Genomic DNA, 13,745 nt, shown 5'->3' on the forward strand with positions numbered 1-13,745 from the left:
CGCCCACCAGCCCCCCCCTCGCCCACCAGCCCCCCCCCTCGCCCCACCCAGCCCCCCCCCTCGCCCACCAGCCCCCCCTCGCCCACCAGCCCCCCCCTCGCCACCAGCCTCCCTCGCCCACCAGCCCCCCCCCTCTCTCGCCCACCAGCCCCCCCCTCTCTCGCCCACCAGCCCCCCCTCTCGCCCACCAGCCCCCCCCCCTCTCGCCCACCAGCCCCCCCCCCTCTCGCCCACCAGCCCCCCCCCCTCTCGCCCACCAGCCCCCCCCCCCTCTCGCCCACCAGCCCCCCCCCCTCTCGCCCACCAGCCCCCCCCCCTCTCGCCCACCAGCCCCCCCCCCCCTCTCGCCCACCAGCCCCCCCCCCTCTCGCCCACCAGCCCCCCCCCCTCTCGCCCACCAGCCCCCCCCCCCTCTCGCCCACCAGCCCCCCCCCCTCTCGCCCCCAGCCCCCCCCCCCTCTCGCCCACCAGCCCCCCCCCCCCTCTCGCCCACCAGCCCCCCCCCCCTCTCGCCCACCAGCCCCCCCCCCCTCTCGCCCACCAGCCCCCCCCCCCCCCTCTCGCCCACCAGCCCCCCCCCCCCTCTCGCCCACCCAGCCCCCCCCCCCCTCTCGCCCACCAGCCCCCCCCCCCCTCTCGCCACCAGCCCCCCCCCCCTCTCGCCCACCAGCCCCCCCCCCCCCTCTCGCCCACCCAGCCCCCCCCCCCCCTCTCGCCCACCAGCCCCCCCCCCCCCCCCCCTCTCGCCCACCAGCCCCCCCCCCCCCTCTCGCCCACCAGCCCCCCCCCCCCCCTCTCGCCCACCAGCCCCCCCCCCCCCCTCTCGCCCACCAGCCCCCCCCCCCCCCCCTCTCGCCCACCAGCCCCCCCCCCCCCCTCTCGCCCACCAGCCCCCCCCCCCCCCCCCCTCTCGCCCACCAGCCCCCCCCCCCCCCCTCTCGCCCACCAGCCCCCCCCCCCCCTCTCGCCCACCAGCCCCCCCCCCCCCTCTCGCCCACCAGCCCCCCCCCCCCCTCGCCCACCAGCCCCCCCCCCCCCCTCTCGCCCACCAGCCCCCCCCCCCCCCCTCTCGCCCACCAGCCCCCCCCCCCCCCCTCTCGCCCACCAGCCCCCCCCCCCCCCCTCTCGCCCACCCAGCCCCCCCCCCCCCCCTCTCGCCCACCAGCCCCCCCCCCCCCCCTCTCGCCCACCAGCCCCCCCCCCCCCCCCTCTCGCCCACCAGCCCCCCCCCCCCCCCCTCTCGCCCACCAGCCCCCCCCCCCCCCTCTCGCCCACCAGCCCCCCCCCCCCCCTCTCGCCCACCAGCCCCCCCCCCCCCCCCTCTCGCCCACCAGCCCCCCCCCCCCCCCTCTCGCCCACCAGCCCCCCCCCCCTCTCTCGCCCACCAGCCCCCCCCCCCCCTCTCTCGCCCACCCAGCCCCCCCCCCCCGAACCCTGTATTTTTCTAACCCTCTCTCCCGGTTCCTGTCTCTCTGAAGCACCCGGACACGTCACACCGGAAGTTCACCCTCCTCCTGACGGAAGGCATCCAACGTGATGACGTCAGGAAACATACGCCGGCCCCCGTGCGCAGTGACGTCAGACGCTTCATTGACCCCGCCCTTCGACACATTCCCTCAAACAACGTCACTTCTGTTTCCTCCCCTCCTCGGTCCGCAGGGCCCGGATGTCACTGAGTGGCTGGTCAGCTGATTTTCCCGGAAGGTCAAAGTTGAGAGTGAAGCAGGCAGGAAAGAGATATCTGGAGATGGAGGAATGGAGCTTCCTCCTCACCTTGACGCTGCTGTGGGGTAAATATATTCCCAAATCTCTCTCAACACCAACAATCTGGCAGAAAACTCAGTCACAAACCCCATTTGAAGCTGCAGCACCTCACAGAAAGTCTGAGAGAGGAGGGGGAAGCCCAGACAGAGTGAGGGAGGTACAGGGGAAGGGAGAGGAGGGGTGGGAGAGGGGATTTGATTTATTATTGTCACATGTATTGGGATACAGTGAAAAGTATTGTTTCTCGTGTGCTATACAGACAAAGCATACCATTCATAGAGAAGGAAACGAGAGGGTGCAGAATGTAGTGTTACAGTCATAGCTAGGGTGTAGAGAAAGATCAACTTAGTGCGAGGTAGGTCCATTGAGTAGTCTGACAGCAGCAGGGAAGAAGCTGTTCTTGAGTCGGTTGGTACGTGACCTCAGACTTTGGTATCTTTTTCCTGATGGAAGAAGGTGGAAGAGAGAATGTCCGGGGTGCGTGGGGTCCTTAATTATGCTGGCTGCTTTTCTGAGGCAGCAGGAAGTGTAGACAGTGTCAATGGATGGGAGGCTGGTTTGCGTGATGGACTGGGCTTCGTTCACAACCTTTTGTAGTTCCTGCAGCCTTGGGCAGAGCAAGAGCCATACCAAGCTGTGATACAACCAGAAAGAATACTTTCTATGGTGCAATTTTTTTCCCCAGTATTTTCTGTTTGATTTATTTGATTTCAATTTTTATTGTCACATTTCATTTGATTTATTGTCACATGTATTGGGATACAATGAAAAGTATTGTTTCTTGTGCGCTATACAGACAAAGCATATCATACATAGGGAAGGAAAGGAGAGGATGCAGAATGTCGTGTTACAGTCATGACTAGGGTATAGAGAAAGATCAACTTAATATGAGGTAGGTCTATTCCAGGGTCTGATGGCAGCAGGGAAGAAGCTGTTCTCGAGTCGGTTGTTACATGTCCTCAGACTTTTGTATCTTTTTCCTAAAGGAAGGTGGAAGAGAGAATGTCTGGGGCATGCGGATCCTTGATTTTGCTGGCTGCTTTTCCTAGGCGGCTGGAAGTGTAGACAGAATCAATGGATGGGAGACTGGTTTGCGTGTTGGCTTTGTTCACGACCCTTTGCAGCTTCTTGTGGCCTTGGATTGAGCAGGAGCCATATCAAGCTGTGGTATAACCAGACAAAATGTTTTCTATGGAAGCATTCTGTAGAAGTTGGTGACAGTTGTGGTGGACATGCCAAATTTCTTTCATCTTCTGAGAAAGTAGAGGCATTGGTGTTTTTTTTTCTAACTATAGCGTCAGCATGAAGTGACCAGGACAGGTGGTTGGTGATCTGGACACCCAAAAACTTGAAGCCATTTCCACTTCTTCACCATTTGAAGGGGAGAGATCGATAGGTAGGGGGGAGAGAGAAAGGGAAAAATGGAGAGGGCAAGGAGGAAATGGGGAAGGAAGCGAGAAAAGGAGGAGGGACAGGAAAAAGGGAAATGAGAGGGGCGGTGTGGGGAGGAAGGGAGGGGGGGGGGGGAGAGGTAACGCTGCCCTGTGTGCTTGCTGGCTTGCTCGCCTTGCCCCAGCTCATCCACTCTCTCTTGCTCTCACTCTCTCTCGCCAAACCCCCACCCCCCCCCCCCCATCTTTTCCAGGTCTCTGCAGCGCTAACTCAGTGGAGGAGAAGATTTACATCAACTTAAAAGCAAAGGCAGCCTGTGTGCGCCTCCTGAATTCAACCCACCAGATCGGCTGTCAGTGTGAGTGGGGAGCGAGGGGTGGGGGTCGCCGCATGGAGTGGGGGGGGGCGGGGAGGAGTGCAAGCGGGAGGGTGGCCAGGGGTATAACATTGGGGCATCGTGATGGAGAGCGAGCAAGGGGCGCGTCATGAGGGGAGGGCAAGGGAAACGTGTGGGAAGGGTGAGTGCCCTGGTAATGGGGGCGGGGGGTGGGGTTGGAGGAATTGGAATTGATTGGTCGATTTTTCTCCACTGACCCACAGCCTCTCTGAATGGTGACACTGGCGTCATCCAGCTTGTAGAAAAGGAAGAGGACCTGGCCTGGGTCTTCAAGGAGGGCCCACACCCTCCATACGCAGTCCTTCTGGAGACCCACATGTTTAGAAGGTGAGTGAGCTGGTGAATCTCTGGCGCAGCACACCCTTCGGCGTACTCTTGGTGCAAACCCTGTCGCACCCCCTGCCCCCAGCACCTGTCCAGCGGCGCGACACAGCGCGCCCTCAGTTCTGCATCACCTGCGAGAAGCACAGTGAAATAGTGTCGGGGTCGCAGCTATTTGTATCCCTATCCACAATTTCATTATGAGTATCCGATTCAAGTTGGTTGATGACAGTGTTCGATGTGATATTCTGTTATGAAAAGGGTGCAGTGGAGTTTCGAAGGAGCGTCTCCAATTTGGTCAGAAGAATAGAAATGCAGAATAATTTTTTGGATGGGGAGGGAGTCAGGTGATGGGGGTGGGTGAAGTGTCAGGATTGAGAGGGAGGCCTGTGGCCCCGTAGAAGAACCTCCAGAAAGTTTGCACACACACACTGCCAGCAATTCGAAAGATCAACGGGACATGGGTCTTTATTGGAATACAGGAATAAGGAGGTCTTTGTACAATTGTACAGGTTGAAATCACAGCTGGAATAGTGTGGAGTTTTGTTCTCTTTATCTAAGGAAGGACATCATTGTCTTCGAGGTAGAGCAGCCCACGATCACTGGCTTGATTCCTGGGACCGGAAGGAGTGTGCTGTGAGGAAGGATTGAGGAGACTGGGCTTCCTTTGTCTGGAGTTCCAGAACGCACTGAAAGGGGTAATATTCAGAGAGTTTGACAGGGTGGATGCTGAGAGGCTTGGCCCCTCCCCTGCCCCTGGCTGAGAGAGCTGTGGGGGGGGGGGGGGGTCACATCCTCCGGATAAGGGGGCACGAATTTTGCATTGATTTACTCGGAGGGTTTGTGAATCTTTGGGATTTTTTACCCCAAAAAGCCGGGGATGCAAAGTCTCTGAGTAGATGCAAGATGGAAATCAAGAGATTTTTGGACACTCAAGGGAGTTGAGGAGATGGGAGAAGCGGGTGGGAAAATGGAGATGAGGGAGAAGTTCAGCCACAGGCTTGCCGAGTGAGCGAGCAGGCTGGAGGTGCCGAATGCACCCCTGCTTTGCTCCTGTGTTCGGGAGTGATGGTGAGTTCCTGGTTTCCCAGCAGCCGCTCTGCCGCCTCCCATAATTCCTCTGTTACTTCCTCAGGGACGTCATGTTGAGGCTAAAGGCACAGGACCGGGTGGCTGGTGTTGCAGTGGTGATCCCGAGCACGCCCGAGACCAGCCAGTTCTCGCCGCAGCTGAAGTGCCCCAATGCCGGCTACGGTGAGTCTGTCCAGTGTACCTCAGATGGAACTGCCCGCCATTTTAGCTGCAGTTCCCGAATTACATCACCTTCACCTCAAACTGCCCCCTGTGGGAACTGATTCCACATTCTCACCGAGTCTCCAGGTAACATAGTTTCTCCTGAATTCCCCATTTGATTTATCAGCGACTGTCTCGCATTAACAGTCACAAGTTCTGATATCCCCCATGTTCCGAGAGACTGAGATTTCCCTTCAGTCTGCCCTGTGCCAGAGGAGAGCTTTAGCCTGTACAAACTTTCCTGGTGGGCATAACCTCTGAGTTCTGATATCATTCTTGCAAATATTCGATTGCCCCTTCCCCAGAATCTTTACATCCTGTTGTACAAGATGGAGACCAGAATTATGCACAGTGCTCCAAGTGTGGTATAACCGAGGGACATCACCGGGGAACAGTGGTTAGTACTGCTACCTCACAGCGTCAGGGACCCGGATTCAATTCCTGTCTTGGGTGACTGTGTGGAAGAACATAGAAACATGGGAATTAGGGGCAGCAGTATGCAAATTCAGCCCTTTCGAGCCGACTTTGCCTTTCAATCGGATCATGGCTGATCTCTCCCTCGTCTCAAATTCGCCCCCTCGCCTGTTCCCCGTGTCCCTTTATCCTTTTTTTAGTTAGAAATATATCTATCTCCCTCTTGAAACCATCCAACGATTCAGACTCCACCGCGCTCTGGGGCAGCGCGTTTCACAAACTCCATCCTCTGCGAGACATCGTTCCTTCTCACCTCAGTTTTAACTTTACCGCCTCGCGACCTATACCTGTGACCTCTTGTTTGAGATTGCCCCATAAGAGGGAAACATTTGATCTGCATTTACTTTATCGATGTCATTTTAAAATTTTAGATACCTCGATCAGGTTCCCTCTCATCCTTCTAAACTCCAGCGAGTACAAGCCCAAACTGTTTAATCTCTCCTCGTACGTCAACCCCTTCATCCCTGGAATCAATCGGGTGAACCTCCTCTGAACTGCCTCCAATGCCACTATGTCCTTCCTCAAATAAGGAGACCAAAACTGGGCACTGCTGTAGATGTGGTCTCACCAACACCCTATACAATTGCAACAACAATTCTCTACTTTCACAATAAATGCCAACATCCCATTTGCCTTTTTATTACATGCTGCACCTACATACCGTCTTTCTGAGATTCATGAACATGACACCCAGATCCCTCTGCACGGAAGCATTTCGAATCTGCTTTCCCTTTAGGTAATAATTTGCCCTTCTATTTTTTCTGCCAAAATGGATAACCTCACATTTATCCACATTAAACTCCATCCGCCAAATTTTGGCCCATTCTCCTAGTCTATCTATATCCTTCTACAAAATCTTTATATCCTCTTCACTGCCTGCTTTCCCACCTAATTTAGTATCATTCGCAAATATCGCAATGTTACACTCTTTCCCCACTTGCAGATCATTTATATAGATTGTAAACAGGTGAGTCCGAGGACTGATCCCTGCGGCACCCCGCTAGTTACGTTTCGCCAGCCAGAGAAGGAGACATTTATCTCGACCCTCTGCTTTCTGTCAGTCAGCCAATCCTCAATCCAATCTAGTATTCTACCCCCGATCTTCCCATGTCTGTATGGGTTTCCTCCGGGTGCTTCGGATTCCTCCCACACTCCAAAGATGTGAGGGTTAGATTGATTGGCCATGCTAAATTGACCCATAGTGTCAGGGGGATTAGAATAAATAAGTAGGGTTAAGGGGATAGGGCCTGGGTGGGATTGCTGTCGATGCAGGCTTGATGGGCTGAATGGCCTCCTTCTGCACTGTAGGGGTTCTATTATTCTTGACAGAGACCAGAACTGGTTGTATGGGCTGGAAGAGGTTAGAGATGGGGACGGTTGTAAGGGCTGGAGGCGCAAAGAGGAACCGGAGTGGGGGAATGGGGAGCATATTTTGGAAACTCTCAATTCCTGTGTGAATCCTGGTTCTGACCCTCTGACTGTGGGAGGGATGGGGTGGGTGAGAGATCTGAGGCATTGTTGAATAATTATAAACCTCTGTACCCCCCCACTCTCCACAACCTGCTCCTCTCTCGCTCTTCCCATCTCTCCCTTCCTTTCCCCCCTCCTATTCTCCCATCTCGCCTCTCCGCCACACATCTTTCTGTCCTACTTCAGGTGTTTATTCTCAGGATTACGGGCCGGAGTATATGAACTGTAACACGACCCTGTGGAACCCGAACGCCAACGGCCTGTCATTTGAAGATTTCCCCTTTCCGATATTCATGCTACGTGACCAGAATGAGACACAGACTATCCGTGAGGTGAGACACTACACAGTCCCAGAAATGCCTGTTACCTCTGGTAGATGCTGAGATCCAGAATGGCCTCCTCCTGTTCCTGTGTAACAGGCTTAAGGGGGGCTGAATGGCCTCCTGTTCCCTTGTAACAGGCACGAGAGGGGCTCAATGGCCACCTTATGTTCCTGTACAACAGACTCGATGGGCTGAATGGCCACCTCCTGTTCCTGTGTAACAACCTTGAGAGGGGTTGAGTGCCCTTCTCTGTGAGGGGTGTTTAATCGAGGAGTCTCGGAGCGGCGTTTAATGGAGCAGTTTCTGTGAGGGTTTGATCGCATTGTCTGTTATCTCTCTGCAGTGTTACTATAATCACAATAAGCCTGACAATGGAACACCACCTGAATATCCGCTCTGTGCAATGCAGCTCTCCTCACACATGCACGCAGTCAGAGACACGGTCACCTGTATGAGACGTAATACAGCACAGCTCACTATCACCCTCAATCCTGGTGAGTACAGAATCCCTCCCTCTGCCTCGCTGTCTGTCAGCCTGCCTCTCTCTGTGTCTGCCCCTCCATCTCCATCTCTCTCGGTCGCCTGCCCTGCCCTGATCTCTCCCTCAAGTTCTCTCTCTCTCTCTTGGTCTGCTTCCCTTCCCCCCCACTCAACCCCCAACTCTGTCATTTTCTTTCTCCCTTTCTATCACTCTCAAACCATATCTGAACCCTCTCTCTCTCTCTCTCTTTCCGTCACTCCATTCCCCTCATGCGCACCTTTTCCCACTCCCCATCAGAGCTCTCGTCCTCTGCCCCCACTTTATGTCACCCTGTCACTCTGCTCTCTTCCCAGAGGTGGTGTGTGACCCGCTCGGAGATTACAATGTCTGGGCTGTGACGAGGCCGATAAACAAGTCAGACAAGGCTCAGCCTGAGGCTCGGTTTGTGCTTGCAGCCACCAGAGTGAGTAACTGCTGGGGCGCTGGGGGCATTGCAGCCAAGGGAGCTTGGGGGAAGTGGGGTCGAGGGGTTCCTGATGGAGGCGTGCAATATCATTTTGGCAACACCGGTGGTGACCTTTGAACTTGTATTGTTTGAAACCAATTAACACTAATCCCTCTCCATCCTGCCCTCCCCCCTCCTTCCTTTCAGCTGGACGCGAGTTCTTTCTTCTGGGGTGTAGCGCCTGGAGCAGACAGTGCCGTTTCCGGATTTATTGCACTGCTCGCTGCAGCTGAGGCTCTTGCACGGGTAACAGACATCACAACACTGCAGAAAAATATCATGTTCGTCTTCTTCCAGGGGGTAAGCACAAGGTTGGATACAGAGTAAAGCTCCCTCTACACTGTCCCCATCAAACACTCCCAGGACAGGTACAGCACGGGGTTAGATACAGAGTAAAGCTCCCTCTACACTGTCCCCATCAAACACTCCCAGGACAGGGACAGCACGGGGTTAGATACAGAGTAAAGCTCCCTCTACACTGTCCCCATCAAACACTCCCAGGACAGGGACAGCACGGGGTTAGATACAGAGTAAAGCTCCCTCTACACTGTCCCCATCAAACACTCCCAGGACAGGTACAGCACAGGGTTAGATACAGAGTAAAGCTCCCTCTACACTGTCCCCATCAAACACTCCCAGGACAGGTACAGCATGGGGTTAGATACAGAGTAAATCTCCCTCTACACTGTCCCCATCAAACACTCCCAGGACAGGGACAGCACGGGGTTAGATACAGAGTAAAGCTCCCTCTACACTGTCCCCATCAAACACTCCCAGGACAGGTACAGCACGGGGTTAGATACAGAGTAAAGCTCCCTCTACACTGTCCCCATCAAACACTCCCAGGACAGGTACAGCACGGGGTTAGATACAGAGTAAATCTCCCTCTCCATGTCTCCATCAAACACTCCCAGGACAGGTACAGCACGGGGTTAGACACAGAGTAAAGCTCCCTCTCCATGTCTCCATCAAACACTCCCAGGACAGGTACAGCACGGGGTTAGCTACAGAGTAAAGCTCCCTCTACACTGTCCCCATCAAACACTCCCAGGACAGGTGCAGCATGGGGTTAGATACAGAGTAAACCTCCCTCTACACTGTCCCCATCAAACACTCCCAGGACAGATACAGCACGGGGTTAGATACAGAGTAAAGCTCCCTCTGCACTGTCCCCATCAAACACTCCCAGGACAGGTACAGCACAGGGTTAGATATAGAAAAAACTCCCTCTACACTGTCCCCATCAAACACTCCCAGGACAGGTACAGCACGGGGTTAGATACAGAGTAAAGCTCCCTCTCCACTGTCCCCATCAAACACTCCCAGGACAGGTACAGCACGGGGTTAGATACAGAGTAAATCTCCCTCTACACTGTCCCCATCAAACACTCCCAGGACAGGTACAGCACGGGGTTAGATACAGAGTAAAGTTCTCTCTACACTGTCCCCATTGTAGTGGGGAATTCTTTCGATGGTGACCTAACTTCTTGAAAATTTAAATTTACTTAAAATAAACTCGCAACAGCAAGCTCTCTGCTCAAGGACGTAGCCAAGATTTATTTAAAACGTAAAAATCATCTAAGACAAACAAACATTAACCTTCAGTTATGAGAGGCCTTCGGATGGTCAAATAGCTCTGGTTCAGTTCTAAAGATCCCTCCAAAGATCAGAGATACTGAGCCAAAATACAATACCGTTATCTAAGATACTCCTTCTGATTAGCTAAGATTCAATTTCATTCCATGTTAACGTCAGTCCAGAACATGACATTACCTCAGCCAATTGCGATACGCTACTTGACATAATGATATTCTATTTGTCCGTCTAATACCAGACTTCTTCCTTTTGGCAAAGCCCACTTCCTGGTTGCTATGTTGTTAAGGATGCCTCAGCTGCAATCCCTTTCCCACAGGCGTATTAGAATCACAGAAATAGAATCCCCGCAGTGCAGAAGGAGGCCATTCGGCCCATCGAGTCTGCACCGACAACAATCCCACCTAGGCCATATCCCTGTAACCCCACATATTTGCCTCGCTCATCCCTCTAACCTACGCATCCCGGGACACGAAGGGGCAATTTAGCATAGCCAATGCACCGAATTCGCACATCTTTGGATTGTGGGAGGAAACAGGAGCACCCGGAGGAAACCCACACAGACACCCGGGGGGAGGGGGGGGGGGGAGACGTACAAACTCCACACAGACAGTGACCCAAGCCGGGAATCGAACCCAGGGTCCTAGAGCTGTGAGGCAGCAGTGCTAACCACTGTGCCGCCATGCCACCCATTGCCAAGACAATCAGGTAAGCGCCTTCTCTGGGCCCATAAGAAAGGCACTTCTTCATATCTGGACAATAGATGCCTCTATTTAATATATTATGTTTCAATAACTGGGATTTTGAAACTGTAATGTTCATTCTGCTGACTCATGGATTCTAGCTGCTGAACTCTATCATTATTTCTGCAGCATTCGCATTTTTTGACTGAGGCAAACAAATAGAGTCATAGAGGTTTACAGCATGGAAACAGGCCCTTCGGCCCAACTTGTCCATGCTGCCCTTTTTTTTAAAAAAAACCCCTAAGCTAATCCCAATTGCCCATATTTGGCATATATCCCTCTATACCCATGTAACTATCTAAATGCTTTTTAAAAGATAAAATTGTACCCACCTCTACTACTACCTCTGGCAGCTTGTTCCAGACACTCACCACCCTCTGTGTGAAAATATTTCCTCTCTGGACACTTCTGTATCTCTCCCCTCCCACCTTAAACCTATGCCCTCTAGTTTTAGACTCCCCTACCTTTGGGAAAGGATATTGACTATCTAGCTGATCTATGCCCCTCATTATTTTATAGACCTCTATAAGATCACCCGTCAGCCTTCTACACTCCTGAGAAAAAAGTCCCAGTCTATTCAGCCTCTCCTTATAACTCAATCCATCAAGTCCCGGTAGCATCCTAGTAAATCTTTTCTGCACTCTTTCTAGTTTAATAATATCCTTTCTATAATAGGGTGACCAGAATTGCCCACAGTATTCCAAGTGTGGCCTTACCAATGTCTTGTAACAACTTCAACAAGACGTCCCAACTCCTGTATTCAATGTTCTGACCGATGAAACCAAGCATGCCGAATGCCGTCTTCATCGCTCTGTCCACCTGTGACTCCACTTTCAAGGAGCTATGAACATGTACCCCTAGATCTCTTTGTTCTGTAATTCTCCCCAACGCCCTACCATTAACTGAGTAAGACCTGCCCTGATTCAATCTACCAAAATGCATCACCTCGCATTTGTCTAAATTAAACTCCATCTGCCATTTGTCAGCCCACTGGCCCAATTGATCAAGATCCCGTTGCAATCAGAGATAACTTTCTTCACTATCCACAACGCCACCAACCTTGGTGTCATCTGCAAACTTACTAACCATGCCCCCTACATTCTCATCCAAATCATTAATATAAATGACAAATAACAGTGGGCCCAGCACTGATCCCTGAGGCACACCGCTGGTCACAGGCCTCCAGTTTGAAAAACAACTCTCTACAACCACCCTCTGGCTTCAAGAAGCCAATTTTGTACCCATTTAGATACCTCACCCTGGATCCCGTGAGATTTAACTTTGTGTAACAACCTACCATGCGGTACCTTGTCAAAGGCCTTGCTAAAGGTCCACGTAGACAACATCAACTGCACTGCCCTCATCCACCTTCTTGGTTACCCCTTCAAAAAACTCTCTTAAATTTGTGAGACATGATTTTCCACTCACAAAGCTATGCTGACTGTCCCTAATCAGTCCTTGCATCTCTAAATGCCTGTAGATCCTATCTCTCAAAATACCTTCTAACAACTTACCCACCACAGATGTGAGGCTCACTGGTCTGTAGTTCCCAGGCTTTTCCCTGCAGCCCTTTTTAAACAAAGGCACAACATTTATATATAAAATACATTTCGTACGTTAAAATACAGAAACCCTTAATATTTCAATATATAGATACTTTTAAAATCACATCATTTTTTGTTGTTCTCTTATTCACATATGAGCAAACCGTTAACATTATCTTGTTATATATTATCATTTTAACCCTTTCCCACTATACTGTCACTAAAACTAAAAATCTGCCTGTGGATCTGCTAGCTGACCTAAAACCCCCTTCCACACCCATCAAACACACCCAGGACAGATACAGCACTGGGTTAGATGCAGAGTAAATCTCCCTCTACACTGTTCCCATCAAACACTCCCAGGACAGGTACAGCACGGGGTTAGATACAGAGTAAATCTCCCTCTACACTGTCCCCATCAAACACTCCCAGGACAGGCACAGCACAGGGTTAGATACAGAGTAAAGCTCCCTCTACACTGACCCCCATCAAACACTCCCAGGACAGGGACAGCACGGGGTTAGATACAGAGTAAAGCTCCCTCTACACTGTTCCCATCAAACACTCCCAGGACAGGTACAGCACGGGGTTAGATACAGAGTAAATCTCCCTCTACACTGTCCCCATCAAACACTCCCAGGACAGGTACAGCACGGGGTTAGATACAGAGTAAAGCTCCCTCTACACTGTTCCCATCAAACACTCCCAGGATAGATACAGCACGGGGTTAGATACAGAGTAAAGCTCCCTCTACACTGTTCCCATCAAACATTCCCAGCACAGGATTACATAGAGTATCTACACTGTGTTTTGTTGAAAGCTGTTCTCCCCTGTCCCAGGAAACTTTTGATTACATCGGCAGTTCCCGGATGGTGTATGACATGAAAAAAGGGAATTTCCCAATCCAACTCCAGAATGTTGACTCTTTCGTGGAACTTAACCAGGTTTGTGTGTGTGTGCATGTTTGTTTAGACTGGTTGGAATATTAAAGGGTGTGGGGAGTGAGGGGGAGAGTAGGATTAGACTGAGTGGGTTATTGAAGGATGCAGGGAGTGAGGGGGAGAGTGGATTTGATTTATTATTGTATTAGTGTACAATGAAAAGTATTTTTTCTTGGGTGCTATATGGACAAAGCATGCCGTACATCGAGAAGGAAAGGAGAGGGTGCAGAATGTAGTGTTACAGTCAGCTATGGTGTAGAGAAAGATCAACTTTATATGAGGTAGGTTCATTCAAAAGTCTGACGACAGCAGGGAAGAAGCTGTTCTTGAGTCTGTTGGTACGTGACCTCAGACTTTTGCGTCTTTTTCCTGACGGAAGAAGGTGGAAGAGGGTGTGTCCAGAGTGCGTGGGGTCCTTAATTATGCTGCTGCTTTTCTGAGGCAGTGGGAAGTGTAGACAGTGTCAATGGATGGGAGGCTGGTTTGCGTGATGGATTGGGCTTC

The 13,745-nt window shown here is 52.4% G+C and overlaps 1 protein-coding gene across 1 annotated transcript; it reads left to right on the top strand.

Annotated features, from left to right (window-relative positions):
• Window positions 1-1,703: 1,703 nt before the first annotated feature.
• On the top strand, window positions 1,704-13,244 carry LOC144491212 (nicastrin-like; the record flags this gene model as incomplete). The annotated part of the gene is made up of 9 exons (XM_078208890.1): window positions 1,704-1,790; window positions 3,410-3,514; window positions 3,757-3,880; window positions 5,010-5,128; window positions 7,298-7,443; window positions 7,778-7,928; window positions 8,269-8,378; window positions 8,568-8,720; window positions 13,140-13,244. Coding segments are annotated over exons 1-9 (1,056 nt in total), but the record flags the coding sequence as incomplete, so codon positions are not given.
• Between the last annotated feature and the right edge of the window lie 501 nt (window positions 13,245-13,745).

This window comes from Mustelus asterias, unplaced genomic scaffold (assembly GCF_964213995.1).
Source record: "Mustelus asterias unplaced genomic scaffold, sMusAst1.hap1.1 HAP1_SCAFFOLD_4732, whole genome shotgun sequence".
NCBI classification, from domain to species: Eukaryota; Metazoa; Chordata; class Chondrichthyes; order Carcharhiniformes; family Triakidae; genus Mustelus; species Mustelus asterias.